At 38.4% G+C, this 21,468-nt stretch overlaps 2 protein-coding genes and 2 non-coding genes across 9 annotated transcripts in view; 3 read left to right on the top strand and 1 right to left on the bottom strand.

Annotated features, from left to right (window-relative positions):
- Positions 1-238: 238 nt before the first annotated feature.
- RPL5 (ribosomal protein L5) lies at positions 239-9,744 on the top strand. Of its 2 annotated transcripts, none has more exons than XM_045897186.2 (8): positions 239-604; positions 1,568-1,637; positions 1,719-1,834; positions 2,989-3,123; positions 4,779-4,981; positions 6,045-6,222; positions 9,062-9,150; positions 9,577-9,744. In XM_045897186.2, exons 1-8 carry the CDS (start codon positions 602-604, stop codon positions 9,674-9,676), a joined length of 894 nt encoding a protein of 297 aa, XP_045753142.1. In that variant the 5' UTR covers positions 239-601; the 3' UTR covers positions 9,677-9,744. The 2 variants fall into 2 exon arrangements, with proteins under 2 accessions (XP_045753142.1, XP_064444884.1); XM_064588814.1 differs by having other exon boundaries at positions 463-604; positions 6,045-6,223; positions 9,066-9,150.
- On the top strand, positions 5,878-5,973 carry LOC123860685 (small nucleolar RNA SNORD21). The gene has a single exon (XR_006794803.1). It is a non-coding gene; the product is annotated as a small nucleolar RNA SNORD21 (small nucleolar RNA).
- Positions 9,230-9,366, top strand: LOC123860697 (small nucleolar RNA SNORA66). Its single transcript, XR_006794815.1, has one exon. It is a non-coding gene; the product is annotated as a small nucleolar RNA SNORA66 (small nucleolar RNA).
- Positions 9,745-10,064: 320 nt separating the features above from the next.
- DIPK1A (divergent protein kinase domain 1A) overlaps positions 10,065-21,468 on the bottom strand; it is a 124,680-nt gene continuing 113,276 nt past the window's right edge. For all 5 annotated transcript variants that reach the window (XM_045897182.3, XM_064588811.1, XM_054512744.2 and 2 more), the window contains 3 exons: positions 17,523-17,630; positions 12,886-13,062; positions 10,065-11,962 (listed from right to left, as the gene is read on the bottom strand). In XM_045897182.3, the coding sequence (XP_045753138.1) occupies positions 11,150-11,962; positions 12,886-13,062; positions 17,523-17,630 (1,098 nt within the window). In that variant the 3' untranslated portion in view covers positions 10,065-11,149. The remainder of the gene's footprint in view (positions 11,963-12,885; positions 13,063-17,522; positions 17,631-21,468) is intronic.

Below are 21,468 nucleotides of genomic sequence, written 5' to 3'. Positions count from 1 at the left end.
TCAAGGTGAACTGGGGCAGCAAAGCCCACCCTCAAGCGGTTTACCGGCCACAGTGGGCTGAAGCAAGTCCCAAGGTGCTGTGGGGAAGCAGAAGAGGGGCCCCTCACTCAGGTTTGAAGGACTGGGACAAGGCTTCCAGATTCTGTATGCTCGGGAGCAGGATGAGTAGACCAGGAGGTGGTGTCCGGGAGGGGGCAAAAGGGCTCCACAGCAAATATATTCTATTTAAACTTTTTTTTCCTATTTACAAAAGTCTTATATCTTTGTTACGAAACAACTTCTTAAACTGAAAACCTCCTATAATCCTACCTGCTACTGCTCACCGCCCATCTCCGTGGGAATGCCAGCCAGGAGTTTGGGGACTCAGTGGCGCTTAAGGTTTGTTACCGCCCGGCGAAGGCCGGCATCGGTCCTCCCGCCAGCAGGGGACAGTACAACGCACGCCTAGGGCTGGCGCGCTCTCTCTTCCACACGTCGCTCGCGTGATCGTCAGTGCTACATACTGCGCCTGCGCACGGGCTGAGGCCTTTTCACCCTAGCGGAGCGCTGCTGGGCCTGCTGGTCTGTGGCGAGCCGCGGACGCCGGTCTCTGTTCCGCAGGATGGTGAGTCGATTTCTGGAATCTGGGCTCCGTCTGCACGGGGGTTCCCTGCCCTTGCCCAAACGCCAGTGTAGGGTCCGTCTCGCGCGGCGCAGGGGTTGGATGGCGTTGGATTGTGGGTTCTGCTCTGGTGGGGATGCCGCTCCCAGCGTGGCCTTAATGGCTGCCGCCCGGCGCGCAGGCTTTGGGGGAGGGGTTGACGAAGAAGATCAGGATCTAGGGTGGAGGATTGGGGAGGGGGGGTGAGTTTAGTAGACGGGCTGGTCCGACCGGACACCGGCAGGCGGGGAAGATTGCGTGCAGTTGGTGGTCTCAGACTAGCGGGGGGATGCCTGAGTGGAGACGGGCTGCGGCTCCTCGGACCCATCCACACCTGACTGTTCCCATGGTTTTCTCGGGAGAGTGTCGGGTTGGTGGGTCTTTCAGAAGTGCCTTTTAAACTTAGCAGTCAGCCTGGAGGCTGTGATTTCTCTGGGCCCCGAAAGGAAGCTCATTTAGTTGGGTATGTGCCTCTTGTCTCGTTCTCTAGACTGTTGCCGGCAGTTTTTAATGATTTTTGGGCCGGGGTGTTGCTTTGGTTAGTGGGGGACAGTGCCGATTTAATCGGGAGTAATTGCTAAATAGGCCCTTGACCAGATGAGTTTCGTGGCAAGGCTTTTTGAAAAACGTGCGTGAACGGTGCGGGAAATACGAGGTTAGGTTTTCAAAATGGGACATACAGTGCTCACAACAAACCGACGATAGGCAAGATTGATCGCTGTCTAGAGCAATGCTTTGGAAAAGCGACTGATGGAAAGTAGAAAAGGTGATTCTTGATCCCCTGTGGTTTGAGAAACTGGACTCTAAAGTGACAGTTGCATGGGTTCACTCTTGAAGTTAAAGTGTTATTTTGTTACACAGTTAACTCAGATGTCAAAAATCCCGTCAACAATTTATCAAAGTTTTAATAACCTTTTTTTCTTAAAGGGGTTTGTTAAGGTTGTCAAGAATAAGGCTTACTTCAAGAGATACCAAGTGAAATTTAGAAGAAGACGAGGTATGGTCAGTTACTCGTGTTCACAGTATTAGAAGAATCTTTAGTGGAATAGACTTTCTTAAAGTTACTTTTTTCTTTCAGAGGGTAAAACTGATTATTATGCCCGGAAACGCTTGGTAATTCAAGATAAAAATAAGTACAACACACCTAAATACAGGATGATAGTTCGTGTAACCAACAGAGATATCATTTGTCAGGTAAGTTATAGTCTAAACTTAAGGAATGGGTGGTAAACCTCACCCCTAGAATTCACTGCTAGAGAAGTTGTACTTGGGAAGCAAAACATATGTATGGATTAGAAGGTCCCTCTAGTGCCTGGCATTCTAAAAACATTGAGTAGTACTTTTCCTTCCAGTAGGTCTGAAGTTGGAGCTTGAGTGGGGAGGGTGGTACTGGAAAATACTCTCTTGAAAATCAGCCATGTCTGGCACTCCTGACCAGACTCATTTAATCTCATTTTCTAATGGGGGAAAAGAGGATTAGAGAGAGCTAGGCTGCTGTGCTATTTTATAGGGGTAGGAGGATAAATTTGAGGCACGCTAGAAGGTTCTTGTACATTGCAGTTCCAGTAGAATCATAGAATTTGTCAGGGACTAAATCCTGACGTGTTGTACAGCCTTATGTGCCACATAACCACTCCTCACTGAAGAGGTAGGTAGTTGTGAAGGTTTAATTAGGCTCTTAAGATTGTTTTTATTCCTGCTTATTGTTGAAAGTACGTTTTGATAAATACGTATGAAGGTTTCTCCCACGTGAAAGACCTCCACAAAGTGGCAGGTTGCTCCTGGAAGCTAGTTTTCTGGGCTTTTACAACTAGAGAAAATTTTCACAGTTAAGATTTGCTGAGTCTTTGCAGGGAGGGGGCAGGCACATCTGTTTTCTGGGCAAACTAATTTGTTGGTTGTGAAGACAATGTTCCTTCATACCTAAGTTCAGATAACTAAACACTGTCAGAAACATTGGACTTTGATATGCTTAATTCAAAAGATGTTTGAAGTAATTGGAGATTCCTTTTGACTTTTCACGGTGCCTCTTTAATTCGTTGGCTCATGCAGCTAAGAGGCTTTTCAGTATTATTAGGAATAACAGTCTCTAACTTATTCCAAAGGCATTTCAATGTTTACTGTCTATATGGTAATTTTAGCTCTATTTGTGACATTATTGTGACAAACATTTACAGAAATAGTTGACCAAGCCATAAACTCATTGAGTGGGGTTAACAAAGATTCTGAGTGTTGTAGATTTGTCTCCAGCTTTTTTTTTTTTTTTAAGTCCTTTGAAAAAGAAGGTATCTAGGACAAATATCAAACAGTTGAAAGCACAGATGACTAACCTGCTTTTTCTCTTTCAGATTGCTTATGCCCGCATAGAAGGAGATATGATAGTTTGTGCGGCTTATGCTCATGAACTCCCAAAGTACGGTGTGAAGGTTGGCCTGACAAATTATGCTGCAGCATATTGTACCGGCCTGCTGCTGGCCCGCAGGGTATGTAGAAGATAACTTTTTTTTTTTTAAGATTTTATTTATTTGAGAGAGAGAGACTGAGAGAGAGAGAGCATGAGAGGGGGGAGGGTCAGGAGGGTCAGAGGGAGAAGCAGACTCCCTGCCAAGCAGGGACCCTGATGCGGGACTCGATCCAGGGACTCCAGGATCATGACCTGAGCCGAAGGCCGTCGCTTGACCAGCTGAGCCACCCAGGCGCCCTAGAAGATAACTTTAAGTAATATATTTTGGAACCAGCTCATTTTTTGAGTTGTCTGCAAGATAGATGTTGATACATGAGTAAGATACCCTCAGCTGTGGCTTCTGGGAGTACCTGCTGTTGAGCTGTTGCTTACAGGGTCATCAAGGAGGACAGTTTTAAAAATACAGAATTTGAGGGGGTGCCTGGGTGGCTCAGTCGTTAAGTGTCTGCCTTCGGGTCAGGTCACGATCCCAGGGTCGTGGGATCGAGTCCCACATCAGGTTCCTTGCTCAGCAGGGAGCCCGCTTCTCCCTCTACCCCTGCTTGTGCTTTCTCTCTGATAAAAGTACAGACTTTGAGACAGCAGATCTGTCTGGGGAGGTTTTTCTGTTTTGTTGCCCTGTTGGGTAGATTTAGATCAGTGGAATCTAAACTGAAGAATGATAGCCACCAGCCACATGTGGATATTGAGCACATGAAATGTGGCTGGTGCTGCTGAGGAACTGAATTTTTACCTTAATTTGAATAGCCGTTTCTGGCTAGTTAGTGGCTGCCTTGTTGGACCGTGCAGATGTTGGCTACTCAGTAGTATAGATCTTCTGGCTATCAATCAGTGTACATTTAAAATGTAGGCTTTACTCTACGCCCTTGGAATTTATATTTTAACAGGATGTCCAGGTTCTTTATATACATGTTAAAGTTTGAGAAACAATGTCTTAAATTTGGCGGGGGAGGGGGGTGGGCAGGCATGGGTATGGGATTCAGTTTTTTAATTATCTTTGCCTCTGGGTGGCAGCATTTCCAGTAATATGCAGAAAGATGAAAATGTGATTTTGCCTTATTTTTGTTTTCTCAGTTACTGATCTTGTTGTGCATTGGAATTGTTAAGCATGCATCATTGTTAGGGACCTATATCTTCACTGATTATAAATATGTTTGAGTGAGGGTGGGGAACAATGTCATATGAGAGCAACATGGTATACAAAGTCACACTGTTTGTGGTGAAGCAGTAGCTAGGTGCACTAGCAGAGGATTCACCCTTATTAACATAATGTAGTTGGAGAATAGCGCCATCTCTTATGCCCCGATGCTTCTAAGATTTTAATCAAATTAATCAAAATTACATGTAACATTTAATATTTGGTTCTTGAGTTATTGTAGCCAAATAGGACTGAAAAAATTATGGAGAATAAATTCCTTGAATAGATAATGGTTACATGTTAATGGGTTACTACATAAATCAAGTATGGACATGTAGGAAAGATTCAGAAGCTATAAGACAAAGGTGTGAAACTGAATGTTTGAAGTTTCTTTTTGTAGCATCTTAAAAGTAAATTGGTACAGAGGGATAAGTGGATTTTGAAGGAAAATTTTTCTAGGTATCAGGTCATTAAAGTTGTGACCTGATAACGTTAGAATTGTTTGAATATATTTAGACTGTTTTTTTTGTTATTAGCTCCTCAATAGGTTTGGCATGGACAAGATCTATGAAGGCCAAGTGGAAGTGACTGGAGATGAATACAATGTGGAAAGCATTGATGGTCAACCTGGTGCCTTCACCTGCTATTTGGATGCAGGGCTTGCCAGAACTACTACTGGAAATAAAGTTTTTGGGGCCCTCAAGGGAGCGGTGGATGGAGGCTTGTCTATCCCTCACAGGTAATACCGTATTCAAGGCTTCATTATTTGGACTCCCAGTATTTCCATTTCTAACTGGTTGGACTATGGAGATTACTGAATGAATCAATTAAGTAGCTATCCTTGTGTTCCTGCTATATGCTTAGTACTCTGCAAAAGGAACCTGGCAGGGCAGGAAGGAATTGTAATGCGTTTTATAAATGAGTTTGAGGTTGTTCAAGGTTGTGGAGCCAGTAGTGGAAAAGCCAGGGTTGAAAAAACTAGCTTTTGTGTTGTGGCTTAGTTTTGGTTAGAAATGAGCAACTCCAGTCCACTCCCCTCCCAGTGTATTTTCTTTTCATTGAGAATGAAAATTGTTTTACTCAGTTATGGAAAACTGTCGACTCTAGAAAAAGAATTTGAGAAAAGGCTTATGAGAGCTTTCAGCTGGAAGTAAGATTATAGACCATTCACATAAGTTAAATAGGTTTTGATTTGGTAGTTCCTTTGGTTTTGAGTTAATTTTTGTTATTGTTGAGTAGATGCATCTTTAAAAAGTGATTAATTAGCTTCTTAGGGATATTTTAATGGTTGGTAAATCCCTAAGAAAAATTTCTTCTGGCTGTAGGTTTTGGGGTTGGGGAGGTTAGCCTTTAAAATGTAACCTAACTGGAACTTCTATAATGGTAGGGCATATTTTTTTGAGGACCTGCAGGTCTCTTGCAAGACACCTATCAGAGGTGGTCTTGAACAAATTACTTTTTCCCATGTGCCCTGAGGCAGCCCTGAGAAAGTCTAGGATTTGGAGGGAGCAGATTTGAAACTCTTTCCTATGTTTATAAGGAGAACTAACTTTAGTGTTGGACACTTGGTTTTCATGGCTTTAAAGGTGTTTGTAGCATGATTTTCTCTTCCTTCCTGGAATTCAGAGATTAGCTGCTGAATGATGATATCCCACTAACTGAGCGGTCAGTAGTTGGTCCTTTGGTTGCATATGATGCAATTAATTGTTTCAAGACGGGACTGATGGCAGCTACTGAAATGAATTCCTGCTAGTGAACTGATTTTAATCCTTAATACTAAAATATGAAAAACTTTATTTTAGTACCAAACGATTCCCTGGTTATGATTCAGAAAGCAAAGAATTCAATGCAGAAGTACATCGAAAGCACATCATGGGTCAGAATGTTGCAGATTATATGCGTTACCTAATGGAAGAAGATGAAGATGCTTACAAGAAACAATTCTCTCAATACATAAAGAACAACGTAACTCCAGACATGGTAAAAATTTTAACTAAAAATGCCTGTGTTGGTTAATTTAGAGTCAGGTTTACTACTTGGTTTTTGTGGTTACATTAATAGTTTTTTCTTTTTAAAGATTTTATTTATCCCTTTGACAGAGACACCACAAGAGAGGGAACACAAGCAGGGGGGTGGGAGAGGGAGAAACAGGCTTCCTGCTAAGCAGTGAGCCCAATGCGGGGCTCGATCCCAGGACCCTAGGATCACGACCCGAACTGAAGGCAGGCACTTAACGACTGAGCCACCCAGGCGCCCCACTGAAATTAATAGTTTTATTTCAGGTTAACAGTTCAAAGTTGAACCATGAGTATGTTAACAGGTATAGATAGACTCAGATAAGCTGTTCTTATCTTAAAGTGGAAGGACATGAAATTGGGATACTGGGTGAGGGTAAGGTAAAAGTCAGATAGGGTAATTATAAAGAGCTAGACTTACCAACATGCTTTTAGGAATTTTTAGATAACTGAAGGGTAGCAGGCTTCAAGCATCTAAATCCAAAGCCTTTGGTGGCTTTTACACATTTGGCTGTTCTGAATTTATAGACTTCATTCCTGTGGTCATAGTTAGAATCATCTATCCTGATAGGAGATGCTAGTTACTAAACTTACTTTGAAGCCGTGTGGAAGAAAGGTTCTTTATAGCAAGTAAGTTCTATGTTCTGGACTTTCTGAATGTCTCAGGCAAGCACATGGAGAGTTGTACTGATTAGATCACTAGTTCTGCTTGATGTTGCAAATGGAAATTTAATGTTGGAAATTTTATCAGCCTAAAGTTATATCTTCAAGGCTATCTATTAACACATTGTAGTAATGGAAGATGATAGGCATAGAACACAAAAATAGCACTGGTTTTTATAAAACTTGTATACAACTATGGAGTTGTGGATAAATTGATGTTACATATCAAATGACTGTTCCGTTAGTGCATAATTTCTATTTTCACACAGCTTTGGTTATGAGAATTTGAGAGCATGAGTGAGTGCGTAGTGGGAGAGGGACAGAGGGTGAGGCTCCACACCAGCATGCGGGGGGCCTCAGTCTCAGGGCCCTGGGATCATGACCTGAGCCAGAATCAGAGTCAGATGCTTAACTGATTGAGCCACCCAGGCACCCTGTAAAAATTATTTCTACTTTAAGATTTTATTTATATATTTGAGAGCGTGAAAGAGAGTGAGCACAAGCAGGGTGAGCAGCAGGGAGAGGGAGGAGCATGGAGTCCGATGTGGGGCTTGATCCCAGGGCCCTGGGATCACGACCCGAGCGGAAGGCAGACGCTTAACTAAGCCACCCAGGCACCTGTGAAAATTATTTTTAAATGGAGTTGTAATTGGGAAAAGATCCTTTTCTGTTATTTGTATGCTTAGTACACAGTCTAGGGATAATAAACATATAACTTGAGTTTTTGAGCTAGGAAAAGGGTAATACTACATTAGTTTATATTAGTAATGCAAATGCATGTTAATTTTCAGAAATCCATACTTTTATGTTACTATTGACAATCGCCCTTGTTCCCTCTGGTAAATAGGTCTTTTACTTGTGACTCTAATTCTGCTTGGCCTGCATAGTTTTTCTTCCTAAGACATCTCTTCCTCTTGTTCAGAACTTTTCAAATTCTCAAGCTGCTTTCAGATACCAGTTTCCTAATGCTCTCCTTTATATGTGATATATTTATCTGGACCACTCTTAGGCTGATGTACTTTTCCCGGCTAGCTCATTAATTTGATCTTTGGAGGCCTTTTATGCATGCCTGCTGAAATCCTCTGCAGACATCTGACATGGCTCCAAGAGGAAGTGGTCTTTACCTAAACTCATGCTGTTAGCTACATACATGGTTGTGTATCCTGTTTGTCTCTTTTGGAAGGAATGGACCGAGTTGCTTAGATTTATTAAATGACTACATTTGAAGTCATCAAATGGATTTGTTAAATACAGTGGAAAGCTATAATAGAATGCTTAACAGAGGTAGAGAAATTAGTTTTCAGGAGGGATTTAGGTAGTTGAGGTGTCCTGCAGTGTTGGCATTATTTTCATTTGCTAAGTTTTACACAAGTAATTTTAGAGTTGGATTACTTCGACTTATTCTTTAGGGGGCTGTAATTGTTCCTAGATTTGGGTAGTGAACATTCAGGTATTTTATAGCTGTTTCATGTCTTGATCATCTATAGAATCAAGTGTCATTTGGAGGAGGTAATTGAAACAATTCGAGAATTTCAGCATTGGTTTTTGATAAGTTTTAGAACAAAATTCTCATTAAGATCTAATTGGATGGTGTTTTGGGGTTTTCTGGGGAAATTGAAACATTCTGTTTACACAGAAACCTAGTAGTAATAGATACAAGAGGTGCCTGGTGTGCAATGCTGGGAGTAGCATTGAAAGACCTATCAGGTACTGATGGAAAATACAAATCTGGGGTATGTGGGAGAACAAAAATGAATTTATAGCAGTTGCTTTTTGGCCCCATCTAGTCTTCCTTAACATCTTAAATACTTTGTTTTGGCACAAATCCTCACTTGAATAAAAGAATTTAGGTCAGACAGTATTTTAAATGAACATACATGTTTTTACAGAAACCCATGCAAATTTTTGAGTGTGATTGAGTTTTGTGAATAGTGTTAGTTCACATTGCCTATGGGTTTCTTAGGAAAATGTGGGCTACATGTAGAAATTTAGAGAGATAACCAGGGTTGACCTAGTTTAGTTCCTTTTGACAGTCTGGTTTAGAGACAAAATAGAACAAGTAGTAGAACGCAGTACACATTATATGACTATATAGGGCATGTGAAATGAAACCAAGTACTGTTTGCTTTGCTTTCTTTCAGATGGAGGAGATGTATAAGAAAGCTCATGCTGCTATACGAGAGAATCCAGTTTATGAGAAGAAGCCTAAGAAAGAAGTTAAAAAGAAGAGGTATGCATCTTACTATTGTCTTTTTAAGAGGTTGGGAGGAGTTCCTTGCCTTGTTTCACCTTACTCAGACTCTCAAGTTGTGCAAACTCGATCACTAGCTCTGCATGATGTTGCAGAAGTGAGGGGAACCAGGTTTGCTAAAGTAATTGTGGTGATGGAAATGTGTAAGCCTCAGAAGGTACTTACTGAGCTGACCTGTTCTGTCCCAGTACAGTATAACTACCAGTTATATAAAGTTTTTTTTTTTTTTTTTTTTACCAGTTACTGCATTTTTAAAGTTAGATTAAGATCATAAATGTATATTGGAACTTGGATTGTTTTACCTGATCCCAGAGTCTTTTTCAATCCGAGTTAACTATTTTCTATCCTCTATAGCTATGCTTTTAAAAAATTACATTTATCTCTTAATTTTACTTTGTTTTTTAGGTGGAACCGTCCCAAAATGTCTCTTGCCCAAAAGAAAGATCGGGTAGCTCAGAAGAAGGCAAGCTTCCTTAGAGCTCAGGAGCGGGCTGCTGAGAGCTAATAAACCAAACCACAATTTTCTGTGAAGATTTTTCAGTTAAAGACAATAATAAACTTATTCATCAAGCAGCTGTCTGTGTTAAACTCTTATTAATGAAACTGTTGGAAATAACCTGAAATAAAAAAGCAGAGGAGTTGACAGGTTTTTTTCTTTGAGAAACAAATATAACTTTACATATTGACTCAAAATTCACACCTGCTTCTCAGGCTTCTGTTTTCCCTGACAGGAGTTAATCCCTCCAGTTGTATGATGTGCAGCTCTCCCTAAACAGTGTGGCAAGCAAGAGACCAACTGTCCTCTAGGAAATACTTCTTCATTCATTGTAACCAGATGGCTGGTGGGAAGAAAAAGTACCTTCAAAGTACACAATTTTAAAATAAAACTGGTGCTAAATCAATGGCTTTAATTTTTGAGAGAAAGCTGTCCAATGAAGTTCACATAACTAACATTCACTTTACTCAGGTGAAAACTTTGAGCAGAATATATTGAGTCTTCCTTCAGATAAGGTGTTCCATTTTATGGAGATGTTGAGAGATACATGCCAGATCTTAATAAACATGAAAATAACATTAAAAGGGCAAATACTAACTTGCATATCAAGTTTACATGAAAAAAAACTACATGCCTCTTAAATAGCCCTTTGGCCAACAGGAAATACTGTTCAAAAATGGGAAATTGTTATTAAAAAGTTACATGATTTCAGAGTCTGGCTCCTAATGTCCCACTTCCCCATAGCTCAAATTCAGATGCATGGATCTGGGTTGGGTTTGATGGCCTTAATGTCAGTTTTAAAGGACTCAGCTCATTGACACTAAGAAGGACCCATCAAATCTAGGATGATGAAAGCTCATCCAGTTTCAGCCTCTTAAAATTGGCAATTACGAGGCTAATAACCACTCAAAACATTCTGAAGCCATATGATGTCTAAATGTTTTAAGTCTATAAATACAACAAACCATGCTATTAACCCAACATCTGTTTATAAAGGAGTAACTTTACCTGCTTTACAGTCTTAATTTCTGTTAATGTGCGAACTTTACCATGCTAAGACTTTAGTAAATGTATAATTATTTTTTTAACAGCAGCTTCAATGCAAACAATGTTTCCAGCAATGGTATTTTGGCTAACATCTACAAAATACTCTCACTGTTGATGTTTATGGAATGAGGCTTTTCACAGCATTATTTTAGGTCATTAGTCAAAATAGTTACACAGTGAATGTACTGGAAAATCAACCAGGGCTTCTAACAGCAGGAATGAAATCTTTGGACCTGTTCATCCTATACCTCCTGCCATTACTTCAGCAATCAACATGTATCTTAAGATGATGGCTTCTTAAAACCAGGGGGAAGAAGTTTTGTGTAACTGGCAGGGATTTGAATCAGAAGCCTTTTTTTTTTTTTTTAAATGCTCAAACATTTTCCTTAGAATTGTTAAGTTTCCTATAATTATAGGTCACAATGTCCAAATGAACTAAGAGTCATTTGTATAGGAAATTTTCTTCCACAGTAATGTTTTTAGGTTATTTAGTATCAAAGAATGTTCCATTTCCATTTGATGTGCTGTGACTTTGAGAGCAATACAAGAATAAAGTTGCTTTTCCAATTCTTCACGAATTTCACTTGGAGCACCACGCAGTAGGTAGTCTTTGAGTAACTGACAGGCTTTTGCTAGGTTTGGTTGTATCACTTCTGAAGTACACTTCATTGTACTCTGATCACAGCTAGTTCGACAATCCGTGCCATAAACACAGTCCAAATCAGACTCACAGTGACGATCCTTTATAATTTCTTTCAGGTTTGTCTCTGGCACAATTTTTCTCATGTCCACCATTTTCAAATCATACTTGTCATTATATCCTAGGTTTTTGGCACTAATATCACACATGAGGAAGTTTCCATAGGGGCCGTGGAAAACATCTTCCACAAATTCTAGAAGTCCTATGGCTATTTTAGCCTTTCTAGGCCATGATGGTGTGAACAACTGATCCATGCTTCTTCTGAACCCAGATGGAATAAAAAGTTCAATGACCCATGGAAGGCTTATTCCATAAAGAGAGGTATATTCAACACTTTCCATCACATAGAGATCACCACAGAATCCCATTAATTTGGGGGTATGCTCCTTATCTTGAAGTATCACCATGAGAAGAAATTCATTTAGTTGAAGAAGTGCCCATGCTGACTTTGCTTCCCCCAAGGAAACCTGGCCATCTTTGTCTCCATCAGCCACCGTCAAGATGAGATTAACCAGTTCAGAGAGATTTCCTTGGTCACCCAACTTTGCCTATAAAGGTAAGAATTTAGCTAAACATAGAAGGTCTGAAAAATACCTCATATGTAATATACATATTAATTTTATGGGGATTACCATCTTAAGTAATAATCTTGTTCCTGAGTCTCCATAAAGGAACTTAATACATCTCCAAATATTTATGATGCTTACTATGTTGATTAGAAGTAGGTTTTATATAATTGCAGTAAAACCCACTTCATTAAGTATATTTAAGAAATGGGCCGCCCTAGCTCCCACAGCCCCATGGGCCCTGTTGATACAGTTATCCAACACACTAATTATTCTGTCTTATTCATACATTTACTTGCAAAATTGCAGTGTAATGTGCTCATATCCAAAGTTATAATGAGTCTATTTTTTCCTATTTTCTAATTAACACATTAACAACTATTTTGTTTAAGTTGTATTATTCCAATGATGAAGGTTAAAAAGTATGTCCCTGTGAAGGTTCTTAGGATAAAATAGTCTGAAAATGTAAACTTAAAAGATTTTGAATGAAAATATGACACCAATAAAAAATGAGACTGTTTCCAAAATGGTAAATTTTTTATCTTTTAATATATTTAATCTTTGAATATTTCTTTAAATTTTTAAAATAATTTGCAATCAGGGTATGCATACTAATTTTAGCCCTTCTCCCACCTTTTAAAAAATGTGTATTGGGTACAGTATCAAACTATAGAGCTGCTCATTTACTTAATGAACTCCCCTTTCATATCTGGACATTTTTAGCTATCATAAATAATGTTAATGTAAACATCCTCCACACATTTTATTTGAATTTTTTCCTCAAGATGGAGTCCCGGATGTAAGTTAAAGAATAGCAACATTTTTATGGCTTAGGATGAGGTCTTGCCAACTCTTCCAGAAGAATGTACCACTTCACACTAGCAACATGTGAATGGAATACTTACTTTAAAGAGACTATAGACCATTTCTTTGAATTTCTGTACAGTAGTTCCCCTTGTTGGCTTATCAAATAGGACTATTTCTTTCCTTGGTTCCAATTCAGTTCCAAAATCAAGATGAAGTGCTTGTTCCATTTGACATTTCACAACACCTGGTAGATTACCCCAAATCCCTAAATACATCTATGTGAAAAAAGAATGACAAATTACTCTTTAGGCTGAATAGAGAACTTTACCAATGTATTTTTAGTGTCTTCTTCCTCCTACAAAAACAAGTAACAAAATATTGAGATTTAGCTTTTTAATGTAACTTTTAGATTATAAACGCAATGCATGCCTAAATAAATATATTTTTGACCATGATCAATTTTATTTTTTCCAATTTTTTAATTGTGGTAAAAAACTAAAAACATAAAATTTACCATCTTAACCATTTTTAGTGTACAGCTCAATGGTATTACATTCATAATGTGGTGCAGCCATCACTACTATCCTTCTGCAGCACTCTCTTCATCTTGTAAAACTGAAACTCTATACCTATTAAATAATAACTCCCTTTCCCCCTCCCCCCCAAGCCCCTGGCATCACCATTCTCTTCTCTGTCTTTATAATTTTGACTACTGTAAGCATCTCATATAAATGGAACCATACAAAATTTGCCTTTTTGTGACTGGCTTATTTCACTTAGCAAGTGAAACTCAAGATTCACTTAGCAAGTGAATTCAAGATTTATCCGTACAGTAGCATGTGTCAGAATTTCCTTCTTTTTAAAGCTGAATAATAGTCCACTGTATGGATATACCACATTTTGCATTTCTATTCACCTTCTGATGGACACTTGGATGCTTCCATGTTTTAGCTATTGTGAATAATGCTGACCTGAACTTGGGTGTACAAATATCTTTTGGAGACTCTGCTTTCAATTTTTCTAGGTATGTACCCAGAAGTGAAATTGCTGGATCATAAGAACAGCATATTTTTAATTATTTTGAGGAACTGTTTTCTGCAGTAACTGTGCCATTTTACATTCCCACCAACACTGCATAAGGGTTCCAATTTCTCTCCATTCTTGTCAACACTTGTAAATTTCCATTTTTTGATAGTAGCCATCCTAATGGTGTGAAGTGGTATCTCACTGTGATTTTGATTTGTATTTCCCTAATGATCAAGTGATGCTGAGCATCTTTTCATGTACTTATTGGCCGTTTGTATATCTTTTTCTGAGAAATTGCCTATTCAAGTCCTTTGCACATTTTTTAATCTGGTAGTTTTTGTTGTTGAGTTTTAGGAGCTCTCTCTCTCTCTCTCTCTCTCTCTCTCTCTCTCTCCCCCTCTCTCCTTCTCTATTTTTTTTTAGTAAATGTGTGTGGGGCACAAATTCATGACACTGTGATCAAGAGTTGCATGCTTTACCAACTGAGCCAGCCAGGCGCCCCAGGAGTTCTCTATATATTCTAGATATTAATCCCTATTGGATGTATGATCTGCAAATATTTTCTCTCATTCTGTAGATTTGATATTCTTCTGATGCACAACATTTTTAAATTTTTATAAAGTACAATTTGTCTCTTTTTCTTTTGTTGCTTGTGCCTCTGGTGTCAGAGCCAAGAAATCACTGCCAAATCCAATGTCATGAAGCTTTTACCCTGTATTTTTTTCTAAGAGTTTTATGGTTTTAGTTCTTACATTTAAGTCTTTGATCTATTTTGACTTAATTTTTGCATATGGTATTAGGTAAGGGTCCCACTTTGTTCTTTTGTATGTGGATATCCAGTTTTCCTAGCACCATCTGTTGAAAAGACCATCCTTTCTCTATCAAATGATCTTACCACTCTTGTCAAAAATCATTTGACCAAATATGTGAGGGCTTATTTCTGGGCTTTCTATTCTATTGATCTATATGTCTGTCTTCATTCCAGTACACACCGTTTTGATTACTGTAGCTTTGTAGTAAGTTTTGAAATCAGGAAATATGAGTCCTTCAGCTCTGTAGTCCTTTTTCATGACTGTTTTGCTATTTGGGGTCCTTTGAGATTCCATATTAATTTTTGGGTGGGTTTTTCTATTTCTGCAAAAAATGTCATCAGGATTTTGATGGGAATTTCACTGAATCTGTAGATCACTTTGGGAAGTATTAACATCTTAACAATACTAAGTCTTCTAATCCATGAACGTGTGATGTGTTTCCACTTGTTTATATCTTTAATTTCTTTCGGCAATGCTTTGAAGTTTTCATTGTAAAGTCCTTCACCTCCCTGGTTAAGTTAATTCCTAAGTACTTTATTCTTTTTGATGCTACTGTAAATGGAATGGTTTTCTTTTTTTTTTTTTTAAAGATTTTATTTATTTATTTATGAAAGAGAGAAAGCATGAGCAGGGAGGAGAGGGAGAAGCAGGCTCCCCAAGAGCAGGGAGCCTGATGCGGGGCTTGATTCCAGCACCCTGGGATCATGACCTGAGCCAAAGGCAGACGCTTAATGGACTGAGCCACCCAGGCGCCCCAGAATGGTTTTCTTAATTTTCTTTGTGGATTGTTCATTGTTACTGTATAGAAATACAACTGATTTTTGTGTGTTGACTTTGTTTCCAGCTACTTTGCTGAATTCATTTATTAGCTCTCACAACTTCTTCCTACATAAAAGGTTTTTCTCCCCCCCATAAAAGGTTTTCTACCCCCATTAAAGGTTTTTCTACCTCCCATGATCTACATAAAAGATCATGTCATCTGCAAACAGATATAATTTTACTTTTTTTTTTTTTCAAAGATTTTATTTATTTGACAGAGAGAGACACAGCGAGAGAGGGAACACAAGCAGGGGGAGTGGGAGAGGGAGAAGCAGGCTTCCCGCTGAGTGGAGAGCCTGATGCGGGGCTCGATCCCAGGACACTAGGATCATGACCTGAGCTGAAGGCAGACACTTAACAACTGAGCCACCCAGGTGCCCCTAATTTTACTTTTTCCTTTCTAATTTGGGTGCCTTTTATTTCTCTTTCTTGTCTGATTTGGCTAGAACTTCCAGTATTATGTTGAATACAAGTGGCAAAAGTGGGCATCCTTGCCTTGTTCCTGATTTTAGAGGAAAAGCTTTCAGACATTAACCATTAAATATATTAGCTATGGGTTTTTCACATGTGGATTTTATTATGTTAAGGTAGTTGCCTTCTATTCCTATTTACTGAGTGTTTTTATCATGAAAGTGTACTGAATTTTGTCAAATACTTTTCCTGCATCAACTGAGATGATCCTGTGGGTTTTTTTCCCCTTCATTCTGCTGATCTAGTGTATTAAATTGATTGACTTTTGTATGTCAAACTATTCCAGCATTCCAGGAATAAATCCCATTTGGTCGTGGTGTATGATCTTTTTAATATGCTCAATTTGGTTTGGTAGTATTTTGTTGAGGATTTTGCATTAATATACAGAAAGTCTGCAGATTTCTTTCCTTGTACAAGTGTCTTTATCTGGCTTTGGTATCAGGGTAATGCTGGCCACACAGAATGAGTCAGGAAGTATTCCCTTCTTTTCAATTTTTTGGAAAAGGCTGAGAAGGATTTAAATATTTGGTAGAATTCACCAGTGAAGGCAGGCTCAGGGCTTTTCTTGTTGGGAGACTCTTGATTACTGATTCAATCTCCTTCTAGTTATAGATCTATTCAGATTTTCTATTTCTTGGTAGGTTTTCTATTTCTAGGAATTTGTCCATTTCATCTAGGTTATCTAACTTGTTGGTACACAACTGTTCATAGTACTTTCATATAATCCTTTTTATTTCTGTAGAATCAGCAGTAATGTCCCCACTTTATTCCTGATTTTAGTAATTTGAGCCTTCTCTTTTTTCCTTAGACCATCTAGCTAAAGGTTTGTCAATTTTGTTGATCTTTTTCAAGAACCAACTTTTCGTTTCATTCATTTTTCTCTATTGTTTTTCATTTCTCCATTTCATTTATCTCTGCTGTAAACTGTATTATTTATTTCCTTCTGCTAGCTTTGGGTTTAGTTCGTTCTTTTTCAAGTTCCTTAAATTGTAAAGTTAGCTTGTTGATTTGAGATCTTTCTTGTTTGTTAATGTAAGCATTTATAGCTATAAATACATTTTTTAAAAGATTTTTATTATTTATTGAGAGAGAGAATGATAGAGAAAGAGCATGAGAGGGAGGAGGGTCAGAGGGAGGAGACCCCCTGTTGAGCAGGGAGCCCTATGTGGGACTCGATCCCGGGACTCCAGGATCATGACCTGAGCCGAAGGCAGTTGCTTAACCAACTGAGCCACCCAGGTGCCCGCTATAAATACAGTTTTTAATAGTCACATTACACAGAAAGATGAAAGGGCAAAACTATTCTGTTTCCATTTCCTTAATCCCATACCCCAGAATTAGTCACTATTAATAAATATAAGATCCATGAGGGAAGTAATCTTATCTATCTTAATCATCACTGAATTCCTAATAACTAAACAGTGTCTGGAATATACTGGGAATAAGGGATTAATAAACATCTGTTGGAGAGTGAATCAAAGCACACAAAATTGAAGTATATAAAAGTTCCTAACGCTCTGGTTCAAGAATTCTTTTAATAATGCTTTCATTTAAGGTAAAATTAGAGTGCATTATCATTCTGGAATGTTTATTCATAATGTCCATACCTGATTGTTGGGCTTGGTGGATAAGCATTTCCCAAAGTATAGAGTTTCTGTAACACAAAGGCTATTACATGCAGGCCCATCAATAACTCCAGTCTTGTACTTGTCACACTAAAAACCAGAAAACAAAAAGTAGTTAATAGGAAAATGTTTACAAGAAGAAACATAATAAAGACAATGTAAGGAGATATCAGTATTCTTTAAGATGAAGTTCTATGATGAAAAAGAACTCAGGCTCTGGATTTGGACAGACTTGAATTTGAATCCAAGCTCTGTTCTTACCATCTATATGATGATGGGAGATCTTGCTGGGACTAGGGTGTGCATAGAATTTGGAAGCTATTTTTCCCACTTAACATGGTCTGAAGGGGTATGGTCCTGGCTCTGAGATTAGAGGCACTCTTTTAAAAAGTGGTTCTGGTTTTAAAATAAAAAATTAAAGTTTAAAACACCAAAATATTGGGGTGCCTGTGTGGCTCAGTCAGTTAAGCGTCTGCCTTCGGCTCAGGTCATGATCCCAGGGTCCTGGGACCGAGCCCCATGTCAGGCTCCCTGCTCAGCTGGGAGTCTGCTTCTTCCTCTGCCTCTGCTCCTCCCCCTCCACTCATGCTCTGTCTCTCACTATCTCTCTCTCAAACAAATAAATCAAATCTTTTTAAAAAATACCAAAATATTTAAAAATAACAAAATAAAATTACCTCTGTCATCTGGTCATCCTTGAGATTACCCAAAAACAAGGAAATAAGAGAAATAAACACAAAGTCCATCTTTGATAAGGTAACAAGGTAACCTTAAGGCACAGTTAGTGAGGATGGCCTACCAAATTCAGTGAAAATTACACCAGAGTCCACAGTATGTGGAGATTAAAGACCAGCTGTGACTTCAGTTCTGTGTTGGCACAGCACCAAAGTGGCCGTACACCCGAGGGGTAGAACCATTACCCTGATCTGCAATGAAGATTTAAAGGGGCCCAAGCTGTGGGAACTTCCAAGGACTCTGGCATCATGAAGTAGCAAGACAAGGCAGTGCTGAATGATAAACTCCTTCAAAATGTTATCTATGTTGGAGGCAGTCTGTTAATGAAATGGGTTGAGGGAGAGTATATTATGAGCATCTGCTGGGGAGGTAATACTCGCTAAGCCAATCTGTGTGAGTGATTTTGTCTCTTTGTTTCTCCTTTTTTCTCCTTCTCACACATGACACACATACACACAAACTCTGGGCCACAGCCGCCTCCCTAGCAGCACAACTCACTGCTCCAGTTGCTTCCTACAAATAGCTGGTTGAGGAAGAACGCTTTTCATTCAGTAATGAGTAATGACCAAAGGAAAATAAGATCTATACAGCAAATCTACAAGAAAAAGGAGGAAAGAAAATGAAAAGCTAATGTTACAAAAAGACATTTTCCAGAAAGATGTTGCCACAAAGCAGACCAAACATAATGCTGTGAATTCAAAGGACTTAATGAAACAGCTTAAAAAACAAGACCTCAAAGCGGAAGAATTGATGCTGAGATAACAGAAGGAAATGTAAAATAAGCTAGAATTCAGGAAGAAAAGGAAAAAATCCTAGAAATTAAAACCACATTATAAGTGGGGGCAGGGGAAGGAGGCAGACAAAGATGACAACACAGTTAAACTTCAATGAGGGCTAGGTTAAGAAAAGGGAGAAAACGGCAATGGAAATTTAAAAAGAACTAAAAATAATCTGAGACAAAATTATAGATACAGAAGACAAAGGATATCCAGCATGTCCACATGAGGGAGAACAGAACAAGTGGAAATGAAAAAATATTCAAAGTACAATTCAAGGCGACTTCATGTAAGTGAAAAGACACTTTATAGATTGAAAGGACACACAGTGTCCCAAGAAAACTGACAGAATGACCCTTGTGACCTATCCCATTGAATTTTACTAGACTTCAAAAATAAATAATCCTTTGAGCGTTCAGGCAAAAAGATCAAGGCACCTTTAAAAGGAAATAAATCAGACTGGCCTCAGATTTCTCCATGGCCGTATCAGTGGTAGATAATGGTGCAATGCCAGCAAAGTCTTTGAGAAAGGAAGTGTGACTTGCCTGGATCCTAATTTTTCATTTGTTAAAGGGGATATGAAAAATACTTGACTTATAGCATAATTATGAAGGGGGCACCTGGCTGGCTCAGTTGGTAGAGCACATGACTCTTGATCTCAGGGTTGTGAGTTCAAGCCCCATGCTGGGCATAGAGCTTCCGTAAAAAAACAAAAAAAACAAACCATAAATAATAAAATTATAGCATTATTATGAGGTAAAATGATATAATAATGAGTGCAGATCACCTGTGATTTTAATAAGTGCTCAATAGGAGGTACTATTGTTTTACATAGCTAAACTTTCAAGTAAAAGGCATCAAATGTTTCTGAACATATAAGGATTAGAAAACAGAACTCCCGTTAGTGTTTCTTTTTTTTTTTTTTAAAGATTTATTTATTCATTTGAGAGAGCGAGAATGAGAGAGAGCACATGAGAGGGGGGAGGGTCAGAGGGAGAAGCAGGCTCCCCGCCGAGCAGGGAGCCCGATGCAGGACTCGATCCCGGGACTCCAGGATCATGACCTGAGCCGAAGGCAGTCGCTTAACCAACTGAGCCACCCAGGCGCCCCCCGTTAGTGTCTCTTAAAGACCTATCTGGGGAATGGAATTTAGGTAACCAAGAGATGAACAGAGAACCTGAACGTGGAAGCCAGCTGAAATATAGGATTGGGATGAAAACAACCCTGGGAATCTACTTCATAATAATTAATAAGATATTTGATAACTACTAGATGCTTATTATATGTCAGGCACTGTTCTAGTGCTATACCTTCATTATCATGAAAACAAACCTGTGAGGTAGAACCTATTGTTAAATACACTGTAAAAACAAGGAAACAATTATCTGTTAAGTAACTTGCTTAAGGTCACACACCTAAAAAATGATAAAGCCAAGATTCCAAGCTAGGCAGTCTGGTTCCAGAGCTCATTCTCATAATAACTACTGTATATTGTTCAGAATGTTAATATTATAAACTACACCAGTAAAAGTAATAAAATTAACAAAAACCAAGAAGAGAAGATGTAAGAAGATGGAAGTTGGCAAAAGGATTGATTTATCTTTAATATTCAAGGTCAAAAGATAACATATCTTATAAATCAAGTAACAGAGACAGAAGAATATTCAAAAGTATACCAATGATCACTAATAATAATAATAATAATGTATTGATTAAAATTAGATGGAGCAAAAGAGATGAGATGAACAGAATTATAATTTTGTCAATGCTTATAATAAGTAGATTTGTTCTAAGGAAATAGAGGATAAAGTACATTTTTAAAAGTTACAGCATAAAAAGCTACACAGTAGAAGAGCTAAATACAGAATACAAACCTTCCTAATTATCAGAAGAACATGCATAAAACAAAGAAATATACACCATCTAGAGAAAGATACAAACCAAACGAATCCTTCAAAACAGAAAGTAGGTCATACAATGTGCTACAGAACTAAGTCATATCTATAAATGTCAGTGCGATAAGTTCATCTATTGAAAGAAAAATATCCTCAGAAAACAGTGTCAAAAAAGTTGAAAATAAAGGATAGTACAGGTATAGCAGCCAAATGTAAGGAAAACACAATTAAGTCACAATCTTACACCAGACAAGGTTGAAGTCAGAGGTGGAGAAAGCATTAAATAAGGTTGAAAAAAAAAAAGGCTCTTTATAATGATAAAACACACAATGCACAACAAAGATATTACTTTCGTGAGTTTCTATAAGGCAAAGTAGAATTAAAAATCATTAAACAAAATCTATAAGAAATAGAAAAAGAAATAAACAGAAAGGTATTAGAGTAGGAGATCCTAGTTCACTTTTCTTAGTCCATGACAGATCAAGAAGTCTATGAAAAAAGAATATAGAAGAACTAAAAAAC

The sequence above is a fragment of the Mirounga angustirostris genome, unplaced genomic scaffold, assembly GCF_029215605.1.
Source record: "Mirounga angustirostris isolate CCGP_5_RB_7025 unplaced genomic scaffold, mMirAng1.0.hap1 SCAF_4, whole genome shotgun sequence".
Taxonomy (NCBI): Eukaryota; Metazoa; Chordata; class Mammalia; order Carnivora; family Phocidae; genus Mirounga; species Mirounga angustirostris.
This window is presented reverse-complemented; position numbering and strand designations above follow the sequence as displayed.

Coding starts and splice junctions, on each gene's coding strand:
- RPL5 (XM_045897186.2), top strand. Junction 4,982..6,044: donor GGCTTGTCTATCCCTCACAG/GTAATACCGTAT, acceptor ACTTTATTTTAG/TACCAAACGATTCCCTGGTT. Junction 6,223..9,061: donor ACAACGTAACTCCAGACATG/GTAAAAATTTTA, acceptor GCTTTCTTTCAG/ATGGAGGAGATGTATAAGAA.